Below are 24,164 nucleotides of genomic sequence, written 5' to 3' on the forward strand. Positions count from 1 at the left end.
GGGTAGATATAACCTGGTCTCGCTTAATAGAATTTGTCAAAAGTATACCCATCACTTCCAATTATTTTCTCTTACACACTTACACATAGCCAGAGATAGCCAATTGGATCCAATAGTGCACAATGTTATATCATGTTCCTATTTTAAACACTGTTAAGCAATCTACATGTCAGGATATGTCTGCAACTGCAGTATATTATAGGTACTGTAGGTGTTTATTTATTCTTTTCACTGCGGCCTTGGTGGGGGAGGGGTTCAGTGAATTAGCATTCATGGAAAACATTTGTTTTTCTTTTATAAACTGAAAATCAATAAATAAAGTGTATAAACTAATAACTAAAAACTATTCGGCCTGTACTGTCTTCTTTCCCACAGGGTCTCGGGAGAACATCTTGTTTCTCGGCCGCAAAGCAGTCTTCCTCTCTTGCTCATACATGTTGATGTAGGATCTTAGAAGGTCGTCCATTCTGTTGCCCTAAAGAACGAGATAATCAGTTGACTTGTATGTTGGTTTATCCTACAAATTATATATAAGGTGAAACATTTCTCTATGACATAAAGGTCCTGCCACTTACATCTGAGGTTTCGCAGGTGAAGGTGCTGGCTCCCAATAGGTTACCGATGGTTATTTGGAAATTCGTGGTGTCACTGTACCAGTTGGTGATGCGGTTAAAAGAATGCATCACAAGCAGCTCCTAACGGGTTTATATCATAATTATTAGACAATAGCAGTACCGTTGTTTTATCAAAACTAGATTGCATAATTATGAAACGACATGATTGAATACAACTGTTTTCTAAAGCTATGATAACATACTGTACATTGAAGAATAACCAACAGTACAATGCAGTGGGACACAACTATAACTCTCGGCAGGCACACACCAGAGAATGTGCGTGTGACGCACGCGAGCCCCGCATACGCACACATGCACTTATAGATCCAGTCCTATTTTAAAGCTTGCATATGCGGGGCTCGCGTATCCGCGCGCCTGGTGTAGCCGGTATCATTGATATCAATTGGATCTTTCCAAACGAGCTGTACGTGCGAAAATGTGTAATTCTTTGGGTGAACTACTCCTTTAAAGTGCTGGTTAATATGAGTTATGCACAAACCTTTGTCTTTGGGTCTATAAAGCTGACACCTAGCTTGCTGACGACAAATCTGAGCGCTGTTGGGTAGCTAGGTTCAGCTGTTTGCTGCAAAGAAAAAACAGAATCAGCCCTGAAATCACATTTTCTTTCTCCCCCGAAGAAGTCTCCATTCGATCAAGATTGCTTACCTTTACGTCAAAGAAAGCGCAGCCGAAAGTCGGCCAGAGGAAGATTTTTCTAAGGAAGGCGATTTTGGCCTCGTCCACAGTGATACCAGCCTGCTGCTTATAGGAGGAGATGATGTGCTGCAAACAGGGGGAAATATTAGCACAGCAAAAATGTACTCACTGGTTACAACAATAACAGTCACATCAAAGCTCGCCCCAATTTCTTTCACGGACCGCTCGCCACCAGAGGTTCTAGTATTCTTGTATTTGTTTTACTGAGGTTAAGGTTAGGAATAAGATTAGAGTTAGGCATAGTTTTACTGAGGATAAGATTAGGAATAAGGTTAGGTTTAGGCACAGTTTTACTGAGGCTACGTTTAGGAATAAGGTTAGGTTGAGGCATAGTTTTACTGAGGTTACTTTTAGGAAAACCTGGTGGCGACCGTTTGTAGGTCGCCGGATTTGACCCGGTGCGAGCATGTTTTGGGGCGAGCGTTCGTGTATTCCTCCATACACTTCAATGGACCAATTATTCTTTTTACAGATCATCATCATTGAGCTCCCGGAAGATAGCAGAAAACACCAGCAGCGTACAGAGTTCCAGCGGGATAATAGACCGTTTGTGATGCACTTAAAGGTAAGACATTTAAAGAATCCGATTATATATTATCACATCTGAATCAATTTAACATGTAACTGGAACAAACTGCATGGGTTAAAGTTCTCAGTCGCCACGACTGATTTCAGTCATTTGGATTCGCTAGAAGCCAGCATGTCTTCTATGGAACCATGTTTCTCAGCGAAAATAGCCTAGCCTGCAAGAAAATATTTCCGGTTATTATTTTAAGATTAGAGCATTTGAAGTGGTCAAACTGCAATATGTTCGGATATTTCATAAAAGCAAAGGTTAAAGCCTCAATCTGTGATTTCTTCACCTGTATTCCTGGCAGTATGTCAAACACAGGAACAATACTATTAAAACATCATAATTTTACATATCGTGAATATGTTAATTGTTTAGGAAACAGCGCTGGTGTGTCGGGGCTCCTTTCACACTGATTCACAAATCGCACATTAGGACTTGGCTATGCAAAATCTTTCTGTCGTGAGATTTTATTTTGCTTTAATCCATGAAACTGAGGTCTGCGTGAATCACGTAACGATCAAGCATTCTGGACTTCCGTTGTCGCCACTCTCTCTTTTACATCACTCTGTGTTTGTCCAATTCAATTTTAACCGTCCCTTTCCCCTTTCACTCCTTTTAAGCCTCCATTCTCCTCCTCCTACCTTCTTCCACTCATCAGTGGACATGAGCTTCATCTGGTCAGCAGGAACTAGATCTCTCAGCATCTTGGGGATCATGACAAACTGCGATTTGTCTGAGTCTACCTTGACTCTGAAGAGGAGCCCGGCCAGGCTGATCATGTCCTCCCTGGTACAATTATGCCACCCCCGTAGGTATTTAGGCAGCTCCTGTGGCGGTGAAAAGAGCACCTCATTTATACTCTGTCACACGTATCACTTGCCGAAAAGAACAGATCTCCAAGCTAACAATGTATGGCGTCGCGATGCATTGTTAGATTGAAGACCTGGTCTTATTGGCAAGCGACACTATCGTGGGATGGAGGATCATTTTTTGTGACGCTCGTACTCTGCCACCAACTCAAGGCAACATATTGAATATCAGACATTTGAATACATGTTTATTAAGTCTTAATAAAAGCTAAAGCTTTGACGTTAGACCTTTTTGACCCAAATCTCTTTTCTTTTTTTTAAATATATTTTTGGGGCCTTTCTGCCTTTATTTCAATAGTTTAGAGATTGACAGGAAACAGGGTAGAGAGTCGGGGAGTGACACGCAGTAAAGGTCCCCCAGTCTCAGGAATCGAACACGGGACTCGCCATCAGGCTGCAAAAATGTAGTGCGTGCCTTAACCACTAGGCCATCGGCGCCCCCAGAGCTTTAACTTTTTAACAAAAAAACTTTTGTTTGAACAAAAAGTTATCACTTACACTACCTTTTAAATGAGAGAAAGTTGAGGTCTTATTATCTTATTTGGAGAGGTTACAGCACTTTGGTCAACATCTGTGGTTTTTAAATGTGCTTTATGAATACATGGATTTGACTTACACAGTGAAAAGGAATTGGAAGTGATTGAGACTAGAATTTGTTGTGGCTGTGAGAGTATGAGAGTCTGACCTGTGGGAAGTGGAACGACAGGTCAGCGGTTAGGTCTCTGCCAGGAGTCACGTTGAACCACAACTTCCTCATAAAGAGGACAAGGTAGGGAGCAGGGGTCGGAGTGCCTGGGAAATAAAAGTATTTATTCACATCTATAGATTAAAACATAGAACACAGAAGTATAAACACAGAAGATGTTTGGTCTGTTTCATTGCTTGGTGAAAAGGGATTAAGTCACTGTGACAGAATTATGATGGCAAAACACAGAAAGATTAAGAGATCACATCTCAGCATAAAACCAAAGAAAGAAACAGTCATACATAGATAGATAGAAAGAAAACAACAACAACAGCAACAAAGAAATAAGATGCATAGAGTACATCAGGTCTATACAACCAAATAAAAGTATAATACAGTGTTTGAAAATGAAACAGCAAGATGCATAAACTGACAAGTAATAATGTGAAGGAACCATCACCTTCTTTGACTTTCTTTGATCTCTTAGGCTGGTCTGTCGTCGGCACCCTTAAACTGTCAAAGAAATACTTCCGGTCATCCAAGCTAATGATCTGTGGGGGGGGGGGATGTATATGTTACATGGAAAAAATCACACCCAGTGTGAAGTGAGCGGTGCTATTTATGAGTTATTAATTTCATCATGCATCTCGGTAGCCAATCACAGCACGTCCTGCGAAGTGACGTGCTTACATTTTTTACATTATTATTAATTTCATCATGCGTCTCGCTAGCCAATCACAGCGCGTCTGCGAAGTTTGAAGTTAATTTCATCATGTGTCTCGCTAGCCAATCACAGCACGTCCTGCAAAGCTTAGCCTATGGGCGTGTTTTCCACAGCATGGCGTCACAGCGAAAGACACATTTTCACGACGGAAAGAAAAACTTTCACCACGGATGGGTCCTAAACCCTCTTATAGGAGCGGTTGCACCGCTCAAAAAGGTCTAAACCATTCTGTCCAATTGGTAGATATAGAACAAAGGCTCCAGTGTGTGATTTTATATACTACAACATTATAGACTACACAATTGTCTACTTTGTATTGCTTTGCAGAATTTCCCCCCACATTCTGCAATATTCTGATATCTCTCTATTATCTATCAATTAGAAGTGAATGTTCACAAAGATGGAACAGTTTGTGTAGTTGAAGATGTGTTTACAAATAGAAATCTGGCACCCATTCCCCTCTAATGCCTACAGAGTTAAATAAAATTCTGTTCTCTGAATGCAGCTACAGTCAGAATACAGATACAGAAAAGGAGAAAACAACGAATTAAAACACTTTTACATTACCACACCTTTTTGAGTGTGGTCTTCATAAACAGACTGTAGCCTTCGGACGAGCTCAGTCCGAGCGTAGAGGCGATTGCACGACACAGATCCCTGATTCTTGTTGTTGAGGTCACTTCAAACAGCTACAGTGAAAAAGGGACAGTCCCAGTATACATATGGTACAGTATATCTCTTTCAACTTGTAAGGTAAGATAAGATAATAAACCATTATTGATCCCTGGGGGTCAATAATGGGGTAAATTCAGGTGTCATTGTAGCAACAGCAATAAGAATGAAACACAGGAAAGAAAGGAAGAGATCCTTACACACTGGGAGCATTTATTTACTGCGATTAATTCACATGAATTTAAACTACTATTTGTGTCATTAGTAAGCTACATCCAGACAGAACATGTATTTTACGTGGCAATAAAGACGCATAATTATTTTCTGAATCGAGATCGATTTTTCACAGCGAAAAAAGCATCAACCTGTATCAATGAGGCATCACCAAATGTTTGATACGAAATATTTGCAGATGTGTTTTCGTATTGTTTATTCATCACATGTGTAAGGACCATAAGAGTAAAGGGTCAAGAGCCAATAAGAAATATGAAAACCATGACAACTAATAATGGCATGGGTTAATGTGGATATTGGCCTTCAGTGTTTATCTAAAAAAAAAAAATCCACAAGGTTTAACACACACACACACACACACGCACGCACACGCACACGCACACGCACACGCACGCACACGCACACACACACAAAATGGTTGCTAAATGAGCAGACGTGGTCACAGCGTCAATAAGAACATGACGGTGTCTTACGTCGTCTGTTTCGTTGGGGAAGTGGATTTTGTGGAAGATCTGTTGGCTGTTCTGTTGGACGGCCTCCACTTCCACTAGATGGGGAGGCAGCTGTCTAGGCTCCATTCTAATGGCACAAAGAGGTACAATAGAGAGCGTTAATGTGTGTTAATTTAACTCTTGAAGAGTGTACAAAGTTGAATAACAAAAGATCCCTAAATGAAGCTTGCCAAAACAGGGTCTAATAATGCCTTAGTTTCCCTGTGGATCTCTGACATCATGTTGATGACATCATATTGAAGACGTCAATCTTGCTCAAAAGTGAAGGGATTTGAATTAAGAAAATGTGAAAGATATTCACTCAAAAACATGTGAAAAACATTCAGGGATTTACTTCCCTTGCCTACTGCCAGCAGTGTGCACAAGAGATTTGGCGCAGTGGTTTGCAAGATTAGCCAGTAAAACTCCTGGCATGTACAGCTGTAGCTCACCACCATATAATATAGGGTTGCTTTTGTTGAGATCATGCTTCTCTCTCCCACTCCCTTTCTCTCTCAATTCAATTTCTGGGAAATTCGAAGGGGCTTTATTGCCATGGGAAAAATACGTGTTACATTGTGAAAGAAAGCGTGAAATAAAAACAAAACGAAGAAATGTATGTACAAAAAATATAGGCCTACAGCCCACTAGAAAAAATACATCTGTAACCAGAGCTATGTCACATTGAAACTTTGCAATCAAGTTACTATGCAAGTCACTGTATAGAGAACCTAAAAAACGTGCTTGAAAAATACAACGTTTTTTATCAGCAAATTGCACATTTGCTGATAAAAAATACATATATTGGAAAGATTTTCAGGGAGTGTCTTCCTTGGCCTACTGGAAGCATGGACAACAAATAGATTGGTCCACTGTTTGCGAGATTAGCACCAGACTCATGCATACACATACAGTACACTCAACATTTTATCTCTCTGCCTGGTGGAGATAAATATATCAAAGTGATAAATGGAGCATCAGAAAGGTGATTGACAATTCAGATGTTGTGCCGGTAGTTGTATTCAGTTTGTATTTGGCTATGCGTGCACACCCCCATCAGTGCATACTATTTGACCCCAGGTGAACGTTGGTGCACGTCTGACCTGAGCATGGCGTGTAACCTCTTCAGACAGCCAGGGGACAGAGCGTCTCTGGGCCGCGACTCCAGGAACCGCTCGGTGTGTTTCAACAGGTTCTGGCTGGGCGGGAACAGGCCTGTGCACAACCACATCAGCTGCCAGCCATACTCCATACTCAACCTGAGAGAGAGAGAGAGAGAGAGATAGAGAGAGAGAGATGGAGCGGAGGTTATATAGAGGTTATAATGATTTTGCTTACATCACTTTTTTTGCTTACAGCAAAATCATTATTGAGCATTTAGTAAGGAAGTCATTCACACACACACACACGCACATGCTGCACACACACACACACACACACACACACACACACACACACACACACACACACACACACACACACACACACACACACACACACACACACACACACACACACACACACACACTCCACATCTCCTTCAAAACCGCCATAAAAGAGCACCTGTCTGCAATTTGGAAATGGTCCTAGAAAAGCCCTCTAAGCTTAACACCAGAAATGACCCAATTGTTTACTGTACATATACATCCATTGCTACTAGTGTTGATTATGTCTAGTTTATTATTGTATATATTTACAGTACGTCTTAATGAATTGAATACACATGACAGGACCACAATGGAAACAAGCCCCTAGGGCTTTTTGTGTTATCCTTTTAACAATCATTGTAAACCGTACCTCTGTACATATGGCAAATTGTTTATCAAGTATTCAATCAATCAATAAAAACAAAATCACACATTCGTACAAACACACACTTTAAGTCAGTACCTGTTGTTGTTGTTGGTCATCTGTCTCATGATCTGGCAGTAGATCTCATCCTGCAGAGCCTCGTGCTGGGTGGCAGGTCCAAAGATCTGGTCCGTCAGCTCTAGGGGGCTGCGAGCATGCTTGATGGGGTAGTCCCCCATGTACTTCAGGATGGGTGGCAGCCACGGTCAAGGAAGACTCCTCTCCATACAGACAAATCCGCAGTGTTCATTTAACTCTGAGAGTGTACAAATGGAACCAAAATCGTCCCGTAAGGATCTATTTGGTTCCATTTGTCCACTCTCAGTTACACTTTTAGTTTTTACTCTGAGTTAAATTGACACAGATTTTACTGTGCACAGTCTATACAATACAGAGGGACGATCCATATCAAAATAAAAACCCTGCCCACACACCATCTGTTGTTCCATGCCTCTCCATTCTTGAGATGGACTGACCATAATTGTTTGTTCACAGACAGACAGATGCACACACAGGAGCAATTACAGTTCCCTGCCATGCATGGCAGGAGTGTTAGCTACTGTAATACTGTAAATGGGTTTTAGTTGTGAAATTAAAGACTATACCGTACATGTAACAGATTATCTTTGCTTTGTCACTGTCTGTCTAAGGTGCAATCCTGAACTTATTTGAATGAATACAACTTTATTTGAACCAATCTGTATGTTAATACAATAACTAGCAGCGGGTGGCCATAGCTGAGTGGGCAGACAAGCCGTCGGTGATAAGATAAGGTCACAGGTTCACCGGTTCACCCCTTAGACCTCCCAGTCTGGGTGTCGAAGTGTCCCTGAGACACTTAACCCTTTACTGCTCCCCAGGCGCTGTATTAATGGCACTTCCCCACTGCTCCTAATAGTTAGGATGGGTTAATGCAAGGGACACATTTCACATGCTATGGTCAAATGCACAGTGACAAATACCCCCAAAACAACAAAGAAATATGACTCTATTATTATTATTATTATTATTATTATTATTATTATTATTATTATTATCATCATCATAGCACATCTGCAGTGGTTGGAGGTGGCCTCCCTACTCTCCCTACCCCTACATTTCAACTCTAGTGTCGGGTAGGTCACCTACTGGCTGACATAATATCTCCCCTGGCTAATCAGGGATTCTGTCTGTCTTGGTGGGACAGTAGATGTTTCACAGATCTCCGATATGGGAGACCAGGTACATAAAGCATATGGATTGCAGCGTGAAACATTGTTCAGAAGGATATCAGTGAAGGCGTTGCAGGCCAGGGGGCCGAGCTCAGCGTTACGGGCCACGCTACGCAGCAGCGGCTGTTTGAGAGGTTCTCTGGAGCAGGCCCACAGTTTCTCTCTGGCGCCCCCTCTGGACTGGCCATAGCGTCCCCCGTGGTCCTTACCTGGCTGCCTGTGAGTGACATGTGGAAAAACGGGACATTCTGTGAGAGTCATTTGTTGCAGAGTTGTGGTCAAGAACGGAACTAGCTGAGATCAACAGACAAGATGAACATGAGACAGTATGTACAGACTGTACATAGAGTATACACACATAGGCTACAGACAGCAAAAGTGTTGTTGAAAGCATGAGAATTTAAGTTTTTGTATGCATCCGTAAATTTGTGCTGCTTTTTCTGAGCAGACTGTCTCTCAAAATGACTGCTACCCTGCTATGTCTCTCATTACCTGAAGTTCTCCATGGAGAACTCTTTGAGGGACATGGGGGCCACTGCTTCATTTCTGCCTTTTGGTGAGTTCTGTGTTGTCGAGGTCTTCCGGCTTCCAGTGCTCACAGTGAGCAGTTTCTGGGAGGTTCAGAGGCATTTCATCAGTAACACCATAAGGGGGCATCATTTTTATCCATCATGACTCAGTCACAACGGACCTAAAGTTGCAGGTAACTAAAAACTGTAGTGTCTTTGCCTCTCAATGGAAATGGAAACCGGTTGGAAAATAGGTGGTATTTATGGGGAAGGCCATTATTTTTACTCCTCCCATTCCAACTTCGGTTTTCTTTAAAATGTCTCCTATTTATTGACCTTTTTTTTTTTTTAACAAAACAACAACAGCAGCAGCAGTAGCAAGCTACGAATGATCACATGTAAAGGTAACTCCCTACCAGCGTGGCATCAGGGGGCCGGCTGAGGGTCGGCAGAAACCTGAGGGTATCGGTGTAAACTGCACCAGTTGTCCCAGTCCGGTCATGTGTCGCCCGGTTCCAGCTGCGCTCCACATTGAAGTCTGCATCTTTCTTCACGACCAGCAGGTCACCTCGTTTACAGGCCAGGAACGTGGGGTCATCTGGAGGGTGGGGTGGGGGGGGGGGGGTTGGGCGAGAGAATAAAAGAGAGATTTGAACAGAGAAGCAAAGTAAAAGAAATGAATGAGAGGGAATAGGATTACACTAAGAATAGTAAAGACAGATAGGGGTGCAATAGGTAACTAATCGAGTTAATCGACAAAAAGAAAAATCTAAAATGTATTAAAATAATCGATTAATAATCTATGCGTATTTTGTGCATATCAATATAGGCGAAAAGGTTAAAATCCTTCAGAAATAGTCAAAATAAAGAGAAAAAATACAGAGATCCAGTTATATCTTGACTATTTGCACTATAAAATTAAAGGAAAGTTGGACATTTATGACAAAATATGGACACCTTATATAGCTTTTTGTAGACTGAACTGATAGTGGGACCCTACTATACATTGTGGAGGTAACTGTAGCTCTATATATATATATATATATATATATATATATATATATATATATATATAAACATATATATATATGTGTGTTATTTCTGTTATGTTTTTGTAATGTATTGTACTGTATTTTCCATTGTCTTGTCATAAAATATCAAATAAATATATAAAACAAATAGGAAAAATATCAGATCTACAAGCTCACAATGCGTCACAATTTGAACTTTTTTTCAAGCGTTGATGTTGTTGATTGATGTGTGCGTATGTATGTGTGTGTGTGTGTGTGTGTGTGTGTGTGTGTGTGTGTGTGTGTGTGTGTGTGTGTGTGTGTGTGTGTGTGTGTGTGTGTGTGTGTGTGTGCGCACACTTCTCGATGTCAGTGTGTACTTCTACAGCTGAAGTTGTGTACAGTTGTGTAATACTGTGTTTATGTCCATGTAAATGTGTATGCACTGTATACTAAGTCCCACACATATCCCATATGTCTGTATTCATGTGCATAGTATGTGCATGGATAAACATGAACATGAGTGTAACGGTGTATACATACAGTACATGTGTGTCTGCATATACTGTAAGGTCCTACCTGGTTTATTGGCGTCCTGCTGGGTTATTGCGTATATGGAGCGCTCTTTCAGGCCCTCCAGGTACAGGGACATGAGAGCAGCCATGTCGGCCCCATCCAGACACTTCAGCTCATAACTTCCGTCGACCGTGTCCAGACTCACAGACTGCCCACTGGCTGTGCCATCGCTGGAGATTGAGATGGATAGATGCATTGATGTAACCAGAATGTAATCAGAGGCCAGTGGTCAGCCAGCAGCTGACCATTTTCAATCCCTACAATACAGCCAGTGTGTCCTCCTGTCAATTTGTCCTTGAGCAAGGCACTGAACGTCTATTTAGTGTGAAGCCACTTTGGATGAGAGCGCTACCTCCATGTCTAATAAGTTAACATTTACACATGTTAACATGCACACGTTTATGCATTGTAAATTACAAACCGACTATCATTTACCATTAACCCTAACCCTAACCCTAACATCAATCTAAAACAAGCTCTGTTAAAAATAACTACACACTTGCAGGAGACATTAGACTAGAGGCAAGGCAAAAATAAACACAAATGCAACCTAATGTTCAATAACACCGGCAATAACACCGGCTCAATGTTAAAACGATGCTATTGTAGCACTGCAAGCTCTCAACAACAATCTCTACAAGCCGTCACCATTGAGAAAAGTGACAAGAGACAAAGTGACAGGATTACATTGTTAATCTGTGAAAATGGAGTAGTTGAAGATGTCTGCTTCAACATACATAACTTAAAACATGTCCCATAGGTACTGCCTTCATGTCTTCACGTCCCATGAAGCGAGTGACCTATCTGCAGGTGCAAAACACCACCTCATAAAAGTCAAATACTTGGCTTCGATAGATTGCCTTATAGCCTAATTAGTATTGGACCCACTCGTGTTGTTGACATTTGTTTGTTTGAATTGCCTTTTATGGCTGGTCGTTTCCCTTCCCATGTTGAAATATGGCCTCAAATACATTTAGTTGTCTTTTCTTATGGATTTTTCACACCTCTAACGCTAACAAGCTGTGACAGTAGTACATATTATCACATGCCCAGCCTTTATTTGCCCTGGGGAGGGGACAGACTGAGAGGGTGATAAGCCTTAATAGCCCTATGGCTGATTCGTGTTTTCGAGTTCCTATGTCGCTTACCTCGTTGTATGAGTTCCAGTCACCTCAATATAGGGCAGCTCCAACAACTTTTTGTCTCTTCCATCCATGAAGAAGATACCACGGCCGTTTATCGCCGCCACAAACCTGCTTTTAGGCAATGGAGGCCCTGTATATGGGTGAGGACAAAATGTGGAGAGTTCCCATGATGAGCAATGTCAGAATTAAGTTTCTCTCAAAGTGCGCTGTATTGTATATTATTGTATGTATATTGTATGTATATTATTCGGCGAGATGGTGCTAACCTGAGGTCATCATAACTTCATAAAACTTGGAGAAGTCGACGGGCCATTTCCCACAGGCAAAGTCCACTATTTCTCCCTTCACGCTGTCGGCTGTCTTCTTGCCACCGTAGTTAATATCCTGCGTGGCAACGTTTCTCATTAGCCATCCTCTTATTAAGTCAGAAACCACATTGTCTCGTTACCATACCTCACAAAGTAAAGCCACAAAACAGCATATTCTGTTGGTACTTATAATGTTGTATAAGATCAGTTTAGTTCTTTTAATGTAAAAATAAGAGAAACTTTGTCTATCTGTATGACCTGTATGTGGACCGAGTTGATGAGTTGGAGCCATTTTGCCAGAGACTTGGACTCTACGAGTGACATAGTGATGCAGTCTTCAACCACCTTCCGTGTGTTCTCGGGACTGTTGTCCAAGCCAAACTGGACGCGGTAGTGCTTGGCTGCCAGCTGGACGTATTCATCCTCCTGAGTGACACAGGTAAACTCCTTTAACCCAGTGGTTCTCAAAGTGGGGTCTGGGGACCCCCAGTGGTGCTTGAGGCGGTTCCAGGGGGTCCCCAGCAAAATAAGTTAATATAGCAAAAAATATCACTTTAACCACTTTGAACCCTATACATCGGCTATTTGAAAAAGACATTTTGAAGAAATTGAAAAATGTTGTAATATTTTTGAAAACTTTTAGCAACATAAATTGTTGTGGCACAAACTATTTTCAGATCAGGGTCTTCAGACAAATACATTGGAAACCACTGCTTTAACCAGATACAGCTAAACCTTTTATTTTTGAGCAAAACAAAAAAATTAAAGCCTGGAGATCGAGGCTAAGCTAAACCAGACACACAAAACACCATTTCGTTTAGTTTGATCAATGCTACAGAAATTGGCATTATTAAAGCGTTGGATGTTGTTGATTGACCACAGTACCATATTCTCACCAATGTGTACTTAAAATATCTAGATATTGTGTTGGAATGAGCAACCACAGGGAATATACTGTGAGATTCATTTCATCCACAAAACCATTAGACAATGATTCTATTAGACAACAAATATGACCGTTTCCAAAGTGACTTTCTATACTGCTGCTGTACATACTGTACAGCAGCAGTGAGTTAGTGTGAGCCTGTTAGAATTGATTGGAGTATGTTTAGTTTCAGAGTTGATACATACTCCTGATTATTTGCATTTCATGCTTAATCCTGCTGTGAAAAACCCAATAAACAAAGTAAAAAAATAAATAAAGCGTTGATACATACTTTATGGGCGGTAATCTATACGGTATAATCTTACTTCTAATGCTGCTGTACTTAATTTTGACAACTGGAAAACCTAAATTCCCCAATAGGATTAAAAAGGGTTTTATTTCATCTCATATCACAAATCAACATGAGAAATGAAAATCCCTCCATTGTCTACCAGCAAGAATTGAATATGTGTCACCTTGTCACAGATGTAATCACCCAACTTGAGCCCTCTGATGATCTGCCTGTAGATGAGATCCGTGCTGACGGGGTCCAGCGAGCAGTCGTGCCACGGTGCGAACAGCTCCTTGCGGATGTAGAGCCTCCACGGGGCGTGCTGCTCCTCCTCGCCCTGCCTCCTCACCTCCTGCTCGCACTGGGAGATGGCGTCCATCACGTGCTTCTTGCCGCTTCCCAGAGACCACATCTGGAGATGGAACACAAATCACTAAGTTGAGGATAACGATATTAAATAAAAGGTCAAAATAAAGGGTCATCAGAATGGATACATTAGAAATCTTGGGAAGGTTTATCGGCAGTGGTCTGGTTAAAAAGAAATAAGACATCGACTCTGTCCATCTACTAACTAACTGAACAAATAAAAAAAGTCCAATGAAAGAGCTCAGACACTTTGGTGACTGCACAACTGCAGGGGGTCCAGCTCACCTTATCATTCATGCCAATGTAGAGAGAGAAGCCGTAGGTGTCTTTAAGATGGATCTTCTTGGCCACCGTTTGGCAGACCTCAGCAGAAGTGCTGGCTGAGTCGAGCGACAGACTGACACTCTGTCCGTCCATTAGAGACACAGATACAACCGTAGGCTTCTTGGATTTGGTCGCCTATGCATACGGAGATGATTAGGTTGAATTCAAAGACACACTACTGACTTGATGATTAAACGGAAAGAAATAATGTCAACATAAGTGATAATGATGGACATGTGTCCATCATTTGTTACAGGTGTCAATGTGTCTGTGTGAATATAAAGTTTAAAAAGAGCTGCCAAGTCACACAATTGCACACTTACCTGTAGTTCTATCCAACAGGGCGGTTCCCCTCTCTGTCCGTTGGCCACGATACGATGCAGACGCTCAGTGCAATAGTCAGCATAGCCACCTGGCCCTTTACGGAGAAAGCTCTCCAAGTACTGTCAAACAGAACAGAGTGAGAATTTGGAATAAAATAGGAAGGCAGAAGAGACAAGACGAGAAAAAAAGAGAAGAGAAGAAAAGGAAGAGAAGAGAACTTTAACACAGTGGTGGAAAAAGTACTCACAAGTATCAATTCTGCAATGCAGAAATACTCTGTTACAGGTAAAAGTTCGGAATTCAAAATGTACTTGAGTAAAAGTACAAAAGTATTGGCATTAAAATGTACTTAAAGTACCAAAAATAAAAGCACTCATTCTGCAGAATAATATGTATAAAATCTTTTGGAAATAGCAGATCTACAAGCTCACAATGCGTCCCATCGCAACGCATTGTGAGCTTGCAGATCGGCTATTTTCAAATGGCCGAAATGTATATAGGGCTGATGTATATTTTGTAATAATAATAAAAGTGTACAAAGTAACTAGTAACTTAAGTTTTCAAATAAATGTAGTGAAGTAAAAGTACAATATTTGGATCCGAGATGTAGTGGAGTAGAAGTAAAAGTATTGGAAATTGGAAATACTCAAGTAAAGTACAAATGCCTCAAAATTATACTTAAGTAGAGTACTTAAGTACATGTTCTTAGTTACTTTCCACCACTGCTTGGAACAGTAATCTGTCTAGGTCTTTGATACCGCAATCACTGTAAAAGCCTTTTGGAAAGGGCTGCATTACTGTACCAGTCTCTCCATTATGGACTAACCTTCATGAGGAGGTCTGTAGGAGGGAAGATCCCTAGACAGATAGAGAGGAGCATCCAGCCTCGCTGACGGCTCTGCTGGTTCCTGTTATTCCCCAGCTGCTTACAAATCTGGCAGTAAATCTCATCTCTACCAAGGCGGGGAAACACACAAAACATGATAACCGATGGTAAACACGATAAATGTAGGAATGTCCCTAACAGCATATATGTCTACTATATCTCTGTTGTGATCATAAAGGACATATTATATGACAGTTAGTTATGACATTGTGATTGTCTGGAAGGCATTCTATATCTCCTGATAACAGTACTCCAAATGCATCCACCTTGTTTGCCTTCCCTGGTGTAACCTAGCGGCCGCCAGCCGCTGTTACTAACAAAGTCGGTTTAGTTTTCTATCATAAAGATGAATAATAATAGTAGCTACTGTATATCATTATAATTATAATAAATAAACTTTGGTATAATAAAAAATAATACTCAAGGTTGTGCTCTATCATGATGATATCGGCACTGGTGTCCTGATCTATTACATACATTTATCTGTATGCATATGGCAGTATTTATTTTGTGTATTTCAATCTTCCTACTACTCTGACAGCCAATCGTAATGTCAAGTGTTCCTTCCCAGTGGTGTCCAGCTGTACCTTATGTCTGGTCTTGACAGAGCGTAGCCAACGATGACATGCAGCTTCTGCAAGGATGACATGGGTCGATCCAGAGTAGGCCCCTCTCCGATCATAATGTCCTCGCCATCCTCTCCCTCTTCAACCTGGTGAGGATACATGACACCAGACGAGACAAACAAGGTCATTATATTAAATTGACATGTATACAAAAGCAATGCAGCTTTATTTGAAAGTACGATGGCAATAGAATGACTCACCTCCTCAAAGATAGTAGATCTTCTCCTCTGTCCACCGGATTTTTTCTTGTTCTTTCTCAGTATTTTCTGTTGACAACATATTGTTATTCATGACATTACACTTATTCCGTTATACTGTGGCACCAGATGGCTTTATGGGTAATACTCTACACTTTAACCACATTTAACCTGGCCTTTCTATTTTGGGCACATTTTCAAAAAATATATATTTATTTTTTCTTCTAAATGTTCAACACATTTTTTTTTACTTGAAAATAGCTGATCTACATGCTCACAATGCATTGTGATCTTGTAGATCAGCTGTTTTTGTTACAAAATATAGGGCTTAAGTGGTAGAACCTTAAACTGTTGTCTATAACACATTGTCAGAAATATAGTTTATATAAAGTTCTACAGTGCTGTTGCAATATTGCTCTACCTCTGAGAGGAATTGTTTGGAAAGTAATGCAGGATAGACACAAGGCATCTTATGGATTAATAACAAGATAAAAAATAATAACATAAAATTAATAATATCATAATAATAAGATAAGATTAATAATAAGTGTACATTCAATGATCACAGGAATTCTTTACTAGCCAAGGTTTGTGTATGGCAATGAAATGTACCATTCTTCACAGTAATCATAAAGTGATTGAATCATTAAGCGTGTACTTAAATATTCCACAAGTCCACACAATCAGAATTAATTTGCAGATGGTAAAAAACTGGCATGAGGAACACAACACAGAGATATGTGACCCTTAAGAGTATACAAACCACTTTCATATCAACACATGACCACTCAAAAATAATTTCCTCAGATGCACAGACACTTCAAATATATTTGCTGCGTTTACACAAGTTTCACCTGGTCTAATCCCACCAGGCTGCTGAGCCTTCGCCCCTGCTTCTTAAACCGGCTGATGAGGGGGCTGGCGGGCTCAGATTTAGGCTCGGGTATGTCCCCCATGAAACGCAGAATCATCCACCACACTGTAAGACACGCCTGGAGGCAGGACAGGAGGACAATGGGAGATGTGAGAGAGAGAAGGAGCAGACATAAATGTACAAGAAAAAAGAGGGATGATAACATGTGTCATCACAGGCATATGGTAGGAAATGTATGTGATTTAAAGAAAGTGATAACTCTATAGTAAGTAATTATTTAAAAAAAGTTATTTTTGCACTTGTGAATAGTTCATAGTTCATGACATGTGCCGTCCATCCTCTCACCAGCGTGTCCCCCTCATCCTCGTGGGGGAGAAGTGACTGTCTGAGTCTCTGGGTGATGTGATCATGCGTGGTGTTGCCCTGGAAGTGAAGGGAGCTGAACTTGCTGAAGGAAAACTCATGATTGTCGTCGTCATAGTCATCATACTCCTCATCTTCATAATCTATTGGGATAGAAGGTGGGACGATAGGAGCAGACGCCGGGGATGGGGCTTGAGCTGGGGCCTGAGCTGGGGCCAGAGCCCGGGCCAAAGCCGGAGCCGGGTCCACGGTCAGCACTGGACTTAGGGTTATTGGTTCCACTGGTTCTGGCTCTGGGGTATAGGTGTTGGTTTCCTCCACCGGCTCTGGAGTGGCGCGCTCCCTCTCCAAGTCCTGATAAAGTAAACATGAGGGAAGGAATAGGATAAAACTCACTCGCCATATCTCACTATGGTAAAGTTCAACATGGTCATTAGTGTCAACTCAATCTAATCTCACATAGATTACCAAACTTGGTTACTCCAGGGGCACCCCTACCCGGTGTCTCACTGAGTAAGAGCGCACATAAATACATAAATAAAGCTATAATATAGTCTTTCACACATCTGCGATTCAATTCTGACTAGAGGCTCCTGGCTGCATGTCATCCCCCTCTCTCTGCCGCGTTTCCGGCCTCTCTGAAATAAAGCATAAAGTCCTCCTAGTTCCCCCGATTATGTGTTTAATCTTCTTTTATAGAACAATATTCGCAGTGTTAATAGTAAAATTTTTATTAAATGAAGACACATAGGAGTCATTTAACTTGTTTTTCAATATGGAGAAGCTTAAGTTGTCGGCTAACCTCTAAGCCGTCTGGCGCTGGCCCTTGACGCCCCAACACTGTGAACAGTCCAAACATATCCTCCACCATCTCCTTGTCACTGATTGGCTCGGGCTCTTTGGCGGCCAGCCGCGATTGAGCGAGAACTTCTTCCAGTCGCCGTTGGAGCTCCAGAGCCTTCTGCTTCTGTGCCTCTTGGTCCTGAAGTGACAGGTAGATCTGATGGGGAGGTGGGGGGGGGAGAGAGAGATAGAAAGAAGGGGACAGAGAGAAAAAAGAGCAGCATCCCATGTATGAACCCCATCTTTCTATGACATATTCAAAACAGTGTAAATGCATGAATACCTCATGATGTTATTTTCAGTCTCAATAACATACACTTACATCAGTCCTCATTCTTTTGACCATTCTCCTGTCCAGAACGCCTCTGGTGTGAGCCTGCAGCAATGTGACTGCCCCTCTGCTTTGCCTGTAGCTCTTCCTGGCCAAGTGACCTCGTACCTTCAGTTCGTAACAACCTTCCGTTAGTAATCATGCCCTTGAGATTATTCTTATTACTGACTGGTAACTTTGTGAGACTGGTAATAAGGTAATCATTTTAATACAATTTGGATTACATTTATATTTATACTAGGCAATCTCATGACTCACAGTGAATGCAGAAGTTGTGTAACATTACAAAGAACTAGTAAAAACACTGCCACAGTCAAAAGCCACAATATTGTTTTACACTAACCATACCTGGCTCTGAATGGTGATTGACGCTGCTCTCTCACGCTGGTACTGTAACTGAAGCTGGCGAGCGCGGACCTTTGCTGCCAGGCGTTCAAAGCCATGCTTGACCTAGACGGAGCACCGGACAGAACGGGTCATGAGTGGACTAGGTCAGTGGAACCAAGATAACACCACAGCACATTTTCACATTGAATTACCATTACACTTTGGAGTAGAACCACTGGGTGTAATTTCTAGAATGTCTAATTAAGGGGTGCTCAGGTGGCGCAGGGGTAATCCCCGCCCACCACCACGGAGACTAGGGGTTCGAATCGGCCTCCTTCGAGGTTGTTCAGAGCGCCTGTTCAGTGGGAGGATGAACTGGGAAGAATAGCATGTTGCTCCACATGCATTAGATCCTCCAAGTGTTACGACCTCGTGAAATCCCTCATTGTCAGGTGAAAAGAAGCGTCTGGCGGCTTCACGTGTTTCGGAGGGGACAAATGTACTACACCCTCCCTAACAAACCAGCCAGTAGTGGTCAGCAGCAACAAGGGACTGCAGTACTGTACAATGGGAAGTGGGAATGGGCAGAATGGTTAAATTGGGAGAAAAAGATAAAAAATTATGATTGAAAGTGGGATTGCATACATATAGTAGATAGTACTGTATTTCAATATTTAATTAACTTTCATTTGTGTCTGTGCATTCCCCAGCATCCATAATCAGGTGGGATCATGATGTGTTGAGAGCTTGTAGATCGGCAATTTTTGGCGAAAAGATTTGCGGCCCAAGTACAGAGCCAGTCCAAGTCCAGTTCAATACATCTAGACTCTAGACTTAGTGAACTGGACCTGAGTCCTAGAGGGTTTAAGTGGTTAAGACAAGGGTGACCCCTATGAATAAACAAAGTGAAACCCATCATGTTGCATGTCAGCTCTGATGTTGAACCACCTTTCTGAAGTGTCTGTCCTTCGTGTGAGTTCTCCAGTGTCTCTGTATGACCACAGCTGCTCTCCTTTTCTTCACAAAGCACTTTCTACAAAAGAAGAAAATAGACTCAAGTCATCATTGCGTTAATTAATAACTAACTATATGCCACCCATCAATCTCTCCTTCACTAAACAAGGCTCGACTTTACAACATCTTTGACAGCAAGATACCTTATTAATATCTCGGCCAGGCCGATAGGCTGGGAGACGAAGACTATACGCCCCCTGTCCAGGCAACGCAGCCTGGCAGATATATATATTTCTCAGAGGAGCGCACTTTTCTACTTTCCTCCCTTTATTATAGTAATGTAAATACTTTATATCTGTACTGTGGCTACAGGGAATGTATGCGTCACATACCGTAAGTGGCACATTCTGCATGTGTCACATTCTTTCTAATTGTGCTTTACCTATGTGTATTATATCAGGGTTTACTCCATATCAGCCCGGCCCATTGCTGTCTTAATCACTTAAAGGGCAAGACCACTTTGGTAGAGGTTTGGGTTGTGTAGTTACCTTGCCATGATGTAACTTCAAAGGTGGTCAAGAAATAAAAAATAATTGCTCCATTGATTAGAAATTGATCATTCAAAATATGCTCCTCATTGACTTACATTGTTCAGTAAAACAGCTCTCACTACTTTAGCACATACATGAACGCAAACAAAGTTGATTCAGACAATATAGAACATCACCAAACCCAGTACTTTTATTTTATTTATTTATCTAAATGTCAACTTCCTGTTGATTTTGCCATTTTTATTAAGAAGAAAACCCGGACTGGATCCACGGATCCAGAGCCGGAACTTCAAATAGTAAAATCAACAGGAAGTTGACATTTCTAATCAATGGAACAATTATTTTTGAGTTTGGAGTTTGGAGTTGCACCACGGCAAAGTAACTACACAGCCCAAACCTCTACCAAAGTGGTCTGTGCCTTTAAGTGGCAGTGGCTCAGGTGGTAGAGTGTCCGCTTGGGAATGGGAAGGTTCCAAGTTTTGACCCCCCCCCCCCACCCCTGCATCATGTCATTTCATACCGCAGTCATACCTGTCATGGTATCCCAGCATGACTCTCTGTATGACGAGGGCCTTCCTGTTGAGTTCATTCTCTCTCTCTCGCTCCAGGAGAGAGTCATGCGCATCCTGAAATTGGGTGAAATGTCATTAAGATTATACCTCTGCTAAGACTGTGTTTCAATTTATGAACTGATCAAATTGTCCATTTGAGGTCAAACTGAAAGCATAACTCTTTACAATTGCTTCTTGCACATTCTACCTTAGCTATAGCTCAAATGTGTCTAGCACATACTTATTACTAAGTAACACCATTCAACCAATGAACAATCATAATGTTGTCAATTAGCATGAGGCCATTAGTTCATACCATTCATCACATGCAATTACAAAACAATGTGTTAACGGCTGGAAAACAAGATGAAATTATGCAAGTTTTCTGCACCTTGAGGAAAATCTTGGTCTTGCCTATTTTCCAGTCTCCCCCTTCCGTTATGGTAGCCTTGCAGATGGCTTCACAACAGGCCACAGTTGTTGCCTAGAAGGACAACAAAACACATCTGAACATAAGATGACACTTGAGTAAGATAGAACATGACATAATGAGTTAAAGTAGACTTGGTTCCCAAGCCATGAGCCATAGTTCAGGATCTCCTGTTTCCTTAACGTGAGGCAGCAGCATAATGTACAAGTGCACCCCCTGGACTTGACACTAGTATTTTGCAGGGACTTACCCCCTATATTCAACACTTTATACTTTGTGCCAAGCAGGGAGGCATTGGGTACCATTTTTATAGTTTTTGGTATGATTTGGCCAGGGATTGAACCTAGAAGGATAGCTCCGGAAACACAGAGACACACTTTTTATTACACACTCACTATTTAGGAGACTCTTTGAGTAGGAGACTCTTTGAGTAGGAGACTCTTTGAGTAGGAGACTCTTTGAGTCTCCTACTGAGTCTCCTATTGATCGAACGGCTGGTAGTCTCCTATTGCTACAGTAAAGGGTGTCATAAACATAATATACTGATATAAACAGTGTCTATATTAACATCATCACAAGGCTGAATAGACCATGACTCACTGTTTTGGGGTCACAGAGGGTCGTCCTGAGAAGCACTCTGTAGCGTTGTAGGAACTCTTTGAAGGTATGTTGAATGGGAAATCCCAACCTCCGGACGCGGATGGTGTCCACCATACCAGAATACCTCAGCTGGCGTGTACACAACTCCCTGTCAAATTTCTGAAGGAGACATGAATGAATGAATTATACTGTAACACCTTCAGTAACATGGCACAGAACTGCTCAGTGAAAGAATAAACAACATGGGTTCTAACAACGCCATGGATCCCATGTGGATTTGATCTCGGACTTCATGTCTGCACTCTGCATGATTCCATTCGTATTGAGGGATTGTGTTGTGGGCAAAAGGACAATAAAGGATGCATGCTAATTGATTTTATTATTTATTTCTGGCATATAGATGACGCCATACTGATGACGTCAGTAAGCAAGGCTTCAGCCCGATCCAAGCCCCTTTGACTTCCTTTATAAAATATTAAAGTTAAATAATTTAAAACTAGAAAATGTGCTCCTCGGAGCACAAGTCTCCGCCGGTGTTCTCAGAGGGACACACACACACACACGCACGGACGGGTGATTTGTACTGGAAGGTACTGTTCCAATCAAGACTGATTGATCCTGTCTTACCTCACTTCAAAAACCATAAATGTTTTTTGAAGTGACACACCTATTTATAGGATTTTATTTCGTCATGCGTCCCTCTAGCCAATCAAAGGCATTGGTGTCAACATATTGACACGTGTCACGTGGAGCTTGACCAATGTTAGCTTGGCTAGGAGGGAGGTGAACACACAGCGGGACGAAGCGAAAACATACTCTCCGCCTCCGGCGGAGACAAAGAATACATAAAACGTACGTGAATTAAATGCATGGGAGGTTCTTCTTTGGCCTACAGGTGGTGTGCAAAAATATTTTGGCGCTGAGCGGTCCATAGGTTTGTGAGGATAGCTCCGGAAACACAGAGACACACTTTTTATTACACACTCACTATTTCTATTTTATTTTATATTCGTTTTGCGATAGGGGGCTACAGCCAGAGGCTATGCTATTTGGGTTTCATTGGCATGGAAAAGTTTAGGAACCCTTGAAGTAACTCACATTGGACTGCTTATCATCGTTGGGTTTGAAGCAGCGGATGAAGAACGGCTGGCAGGCAGACAGCTTCTTCATCAGAGAGTCCAGAGACTGGCGGAACTGACTGCTCAGCGTCGGCATCTGCTTGCGGCCATCAGCCATACCCTGTGAAGTCACAGGAGGAAGACCACTATTATGATGTTCAATAATATCATTCAATTACGCATACAATAATGATTATGTATTTATTTGTTTTAGAATAGCCAATTATTTTAGCCAATTATTTTAGCCAATTTAGGCGTTATGTCAATTAACACCCTGTTAACACAGCCCCAGCCCATAGGAGTCGCTAGCGCAATGACAAAAGGTCTTCCCTCCCCCAAACACAGCCACGAGTGTCTAGAGTCAGCGGTGGCGGACCACTCGAGTTGATGATTAGTCATCTATTAGTCATCTATTGATTAGTCGTCTATCTAACGCCCCGAGATATAATACATCACACAGATACCACTTTTAGCAAATAATGGAGTAACATAGTTGGACTGTTAAAGGCTACATGTCCATGTACCCTGGTTTCTGACGTGATCATAGACTCTTTTTGAGTTGGCTCTCTAGAATTAAAGTTACACTTTCATACCCGCAGAGAACTCTTGGGTGTCATGACAATCCTGCTGTTGCCGGTGCTCTTCACTCCATTGATCTTAAGCTCAGACTCAAAAATCACATGAAGTAACTTATTCGTGGACGACTCAATCGTTTTCATGATGTCAGAACTGACGGCGTCTCTGTTCTTCTCCAAGAATCCTTGAATAACAAAAAAGAAAAGAAAGAAGAACCCCAAAGTCAAAGTGTTATAAAGTGTTTGTGGGCCAGGATTTTATGTCCAATAAAAATTAAATAAGGAAGGTCAACTGATTTTGTTTTGTGTACCTTCTGACTCGTAGTGAACTACTCCAGCAAAATGGCGGATCCCAAAGTCTGTGTCGTGCTCGCTCTTAGAGGGGATGTACATGATGTTTCTGCAATGCTGCTGGTTCATCTTGTTCAGCATAGTCATGTCTGTGCCCTGCTCACCAGGCCAAAACAATAATCAATAACCCCTCTACTAGTAAGCCATCAAATCTTATTTCACC

The 24,164-nt window shown here is 41.6% G+C and overlaps 1 protein-coding gene across 1 annotated transcript in view; it reads right to left on the reverse strand.

Annotated features, from left to right (window-relative positions):
- Window positions 1-343: 343 nt before the first annotated feature.
- LOC308093431 (unconventional myosin-VIIb-like) overlaps window positions 344-24,164 on the reverse strand; it is a gene marked incomplete at both ends in the record, with an annotated part of 36,121 nt that continues 12,300 nt past the window's right edge. Inside the window, 36 exons of the mRNA XM_080439766.1 lie at window positions 344-475; window positions 576-695; window positions 1,117-1,200; window positions 1,284-1,400; window positions 2,550-2,735; window positions 3,463-3,569; window positions 3,923-4,013; window positions 4,759-4,875; window positions 5,566-5,671; window positions 6,687-6,842; window positions 7,474-7,616; window positions 8,688-8,862; window positions 9,138-9,256; window positions 9,571-9,752; window positions 10,744-10,910; window positions 11,889-12,015; window positions 12,152-12,269; window positions 12,452-12,619; window positions 13,595-13,822; window positions 14,062-14,235; window positions 14,424-14,543; window positions 15,251-15,377; window positions 15,898-16,022; window positions 16,137-16,202; window positions 16,988-17,125; window positions 17,353-17,724; window positions 18,173-18,370; window positions 18,536-18,652; window positions 18,893-18,994; window positions 19,820-19,904; window positions 20,908-21,002; window positions 21,319-21,411; window positions 21,958-22,116; window positions 23,056-23,196; window positions 23,669-23,835; window positions 23,962-24,097. Coding sequence (XP_080295892.1) covers window positions 344-475; window positions 576-695; window positions 1,117-1,200; window positions 1,284-1,400; window positions 2,550-2,735; window positions 3,463-3,569; window positions 3,923-4,013; window positions 4,759-4,875; window positions 5,566-5,671; window positions 6,687-6,842; window positions 7,474-7,616; window positions 8,688-8,862; window positions 9,138-9,256; window positions 9,571-9,752; window positions 10,744-10,910; window positions 11,889-12,015; window positions 12,152-12,269; window positions 12,452-12,619; window positions 13,595-13,822; window positions 14,062-14,235; window positions 14,424-14,543; window positions 15,251-15,377; window positions 15,898-16,022; window positions 16,137-16,202; window positions 16,988-17,125; window positions 17,353-17,724; window positions 18,173-18,370; window positions 18,536-18,652; window positions 18,893-18,994; window positions 19,820-19,904; window positions 20,908-21,002; window positions 21,319-21,411; window positions 21,958-22,116; window positions 23,056-23,196; window positions 23,669-23,835; window positions 23,962-24,097 — 5,058 coding nt within the window. The remainder of the gene's footprint in view (window positions 476-575; window positions 696-1,116; window positions 1,201-1,283; window positions 1,401-2,549; window positions 2,736-3,462; window positions 3,570-3,922; window positions 4,014-4,758; window positions 4,876-5,565; window positions 5,672-6,686; window positions 6,843-7,473; window positions 7,617-8,687; window positions 8,863-9,137; window positions 9,257-9,570; window positions 9,753-10,743; window positions 10,911-11,888; window positions 12,016-12,151; window positions 12,270-12,451; window positions 12,620-13,594; window positions 13,823-14,061; window positions 14,236-14,423; window positions 14,544-15,250; window positions 15,378-15,897; window positions 16,023-16,136; window positions 16,203-16,987; window positions 17,126-17,352; window positions 17,725-18,172; window positions 18,371-18,535; window positions 18,653-18,892; window positions 18,995-19,819; window positions 19,905-20,907; window positions 21,003-21,318; window positions 21,412-21,957; window positions 22,117-23,055; window positions 23,197-23,668; window positions 23,836-23,961; window positions 24,098-24,164) is intronic.

This window comes from Gymnoscopelus braueri, assembly GCF_963280865.1.
Source record: "Gymnoscopelus braueri genome assembly, chromosome: 10".
NCBI classification, from domain to species: domain Eukaryota; kingdom Metazoa; phylum Chordata; class Actinopteri; order Myctophiformes; family Myctophidae; genus Gymnoscopelus; species Gymnoscopelus braueri.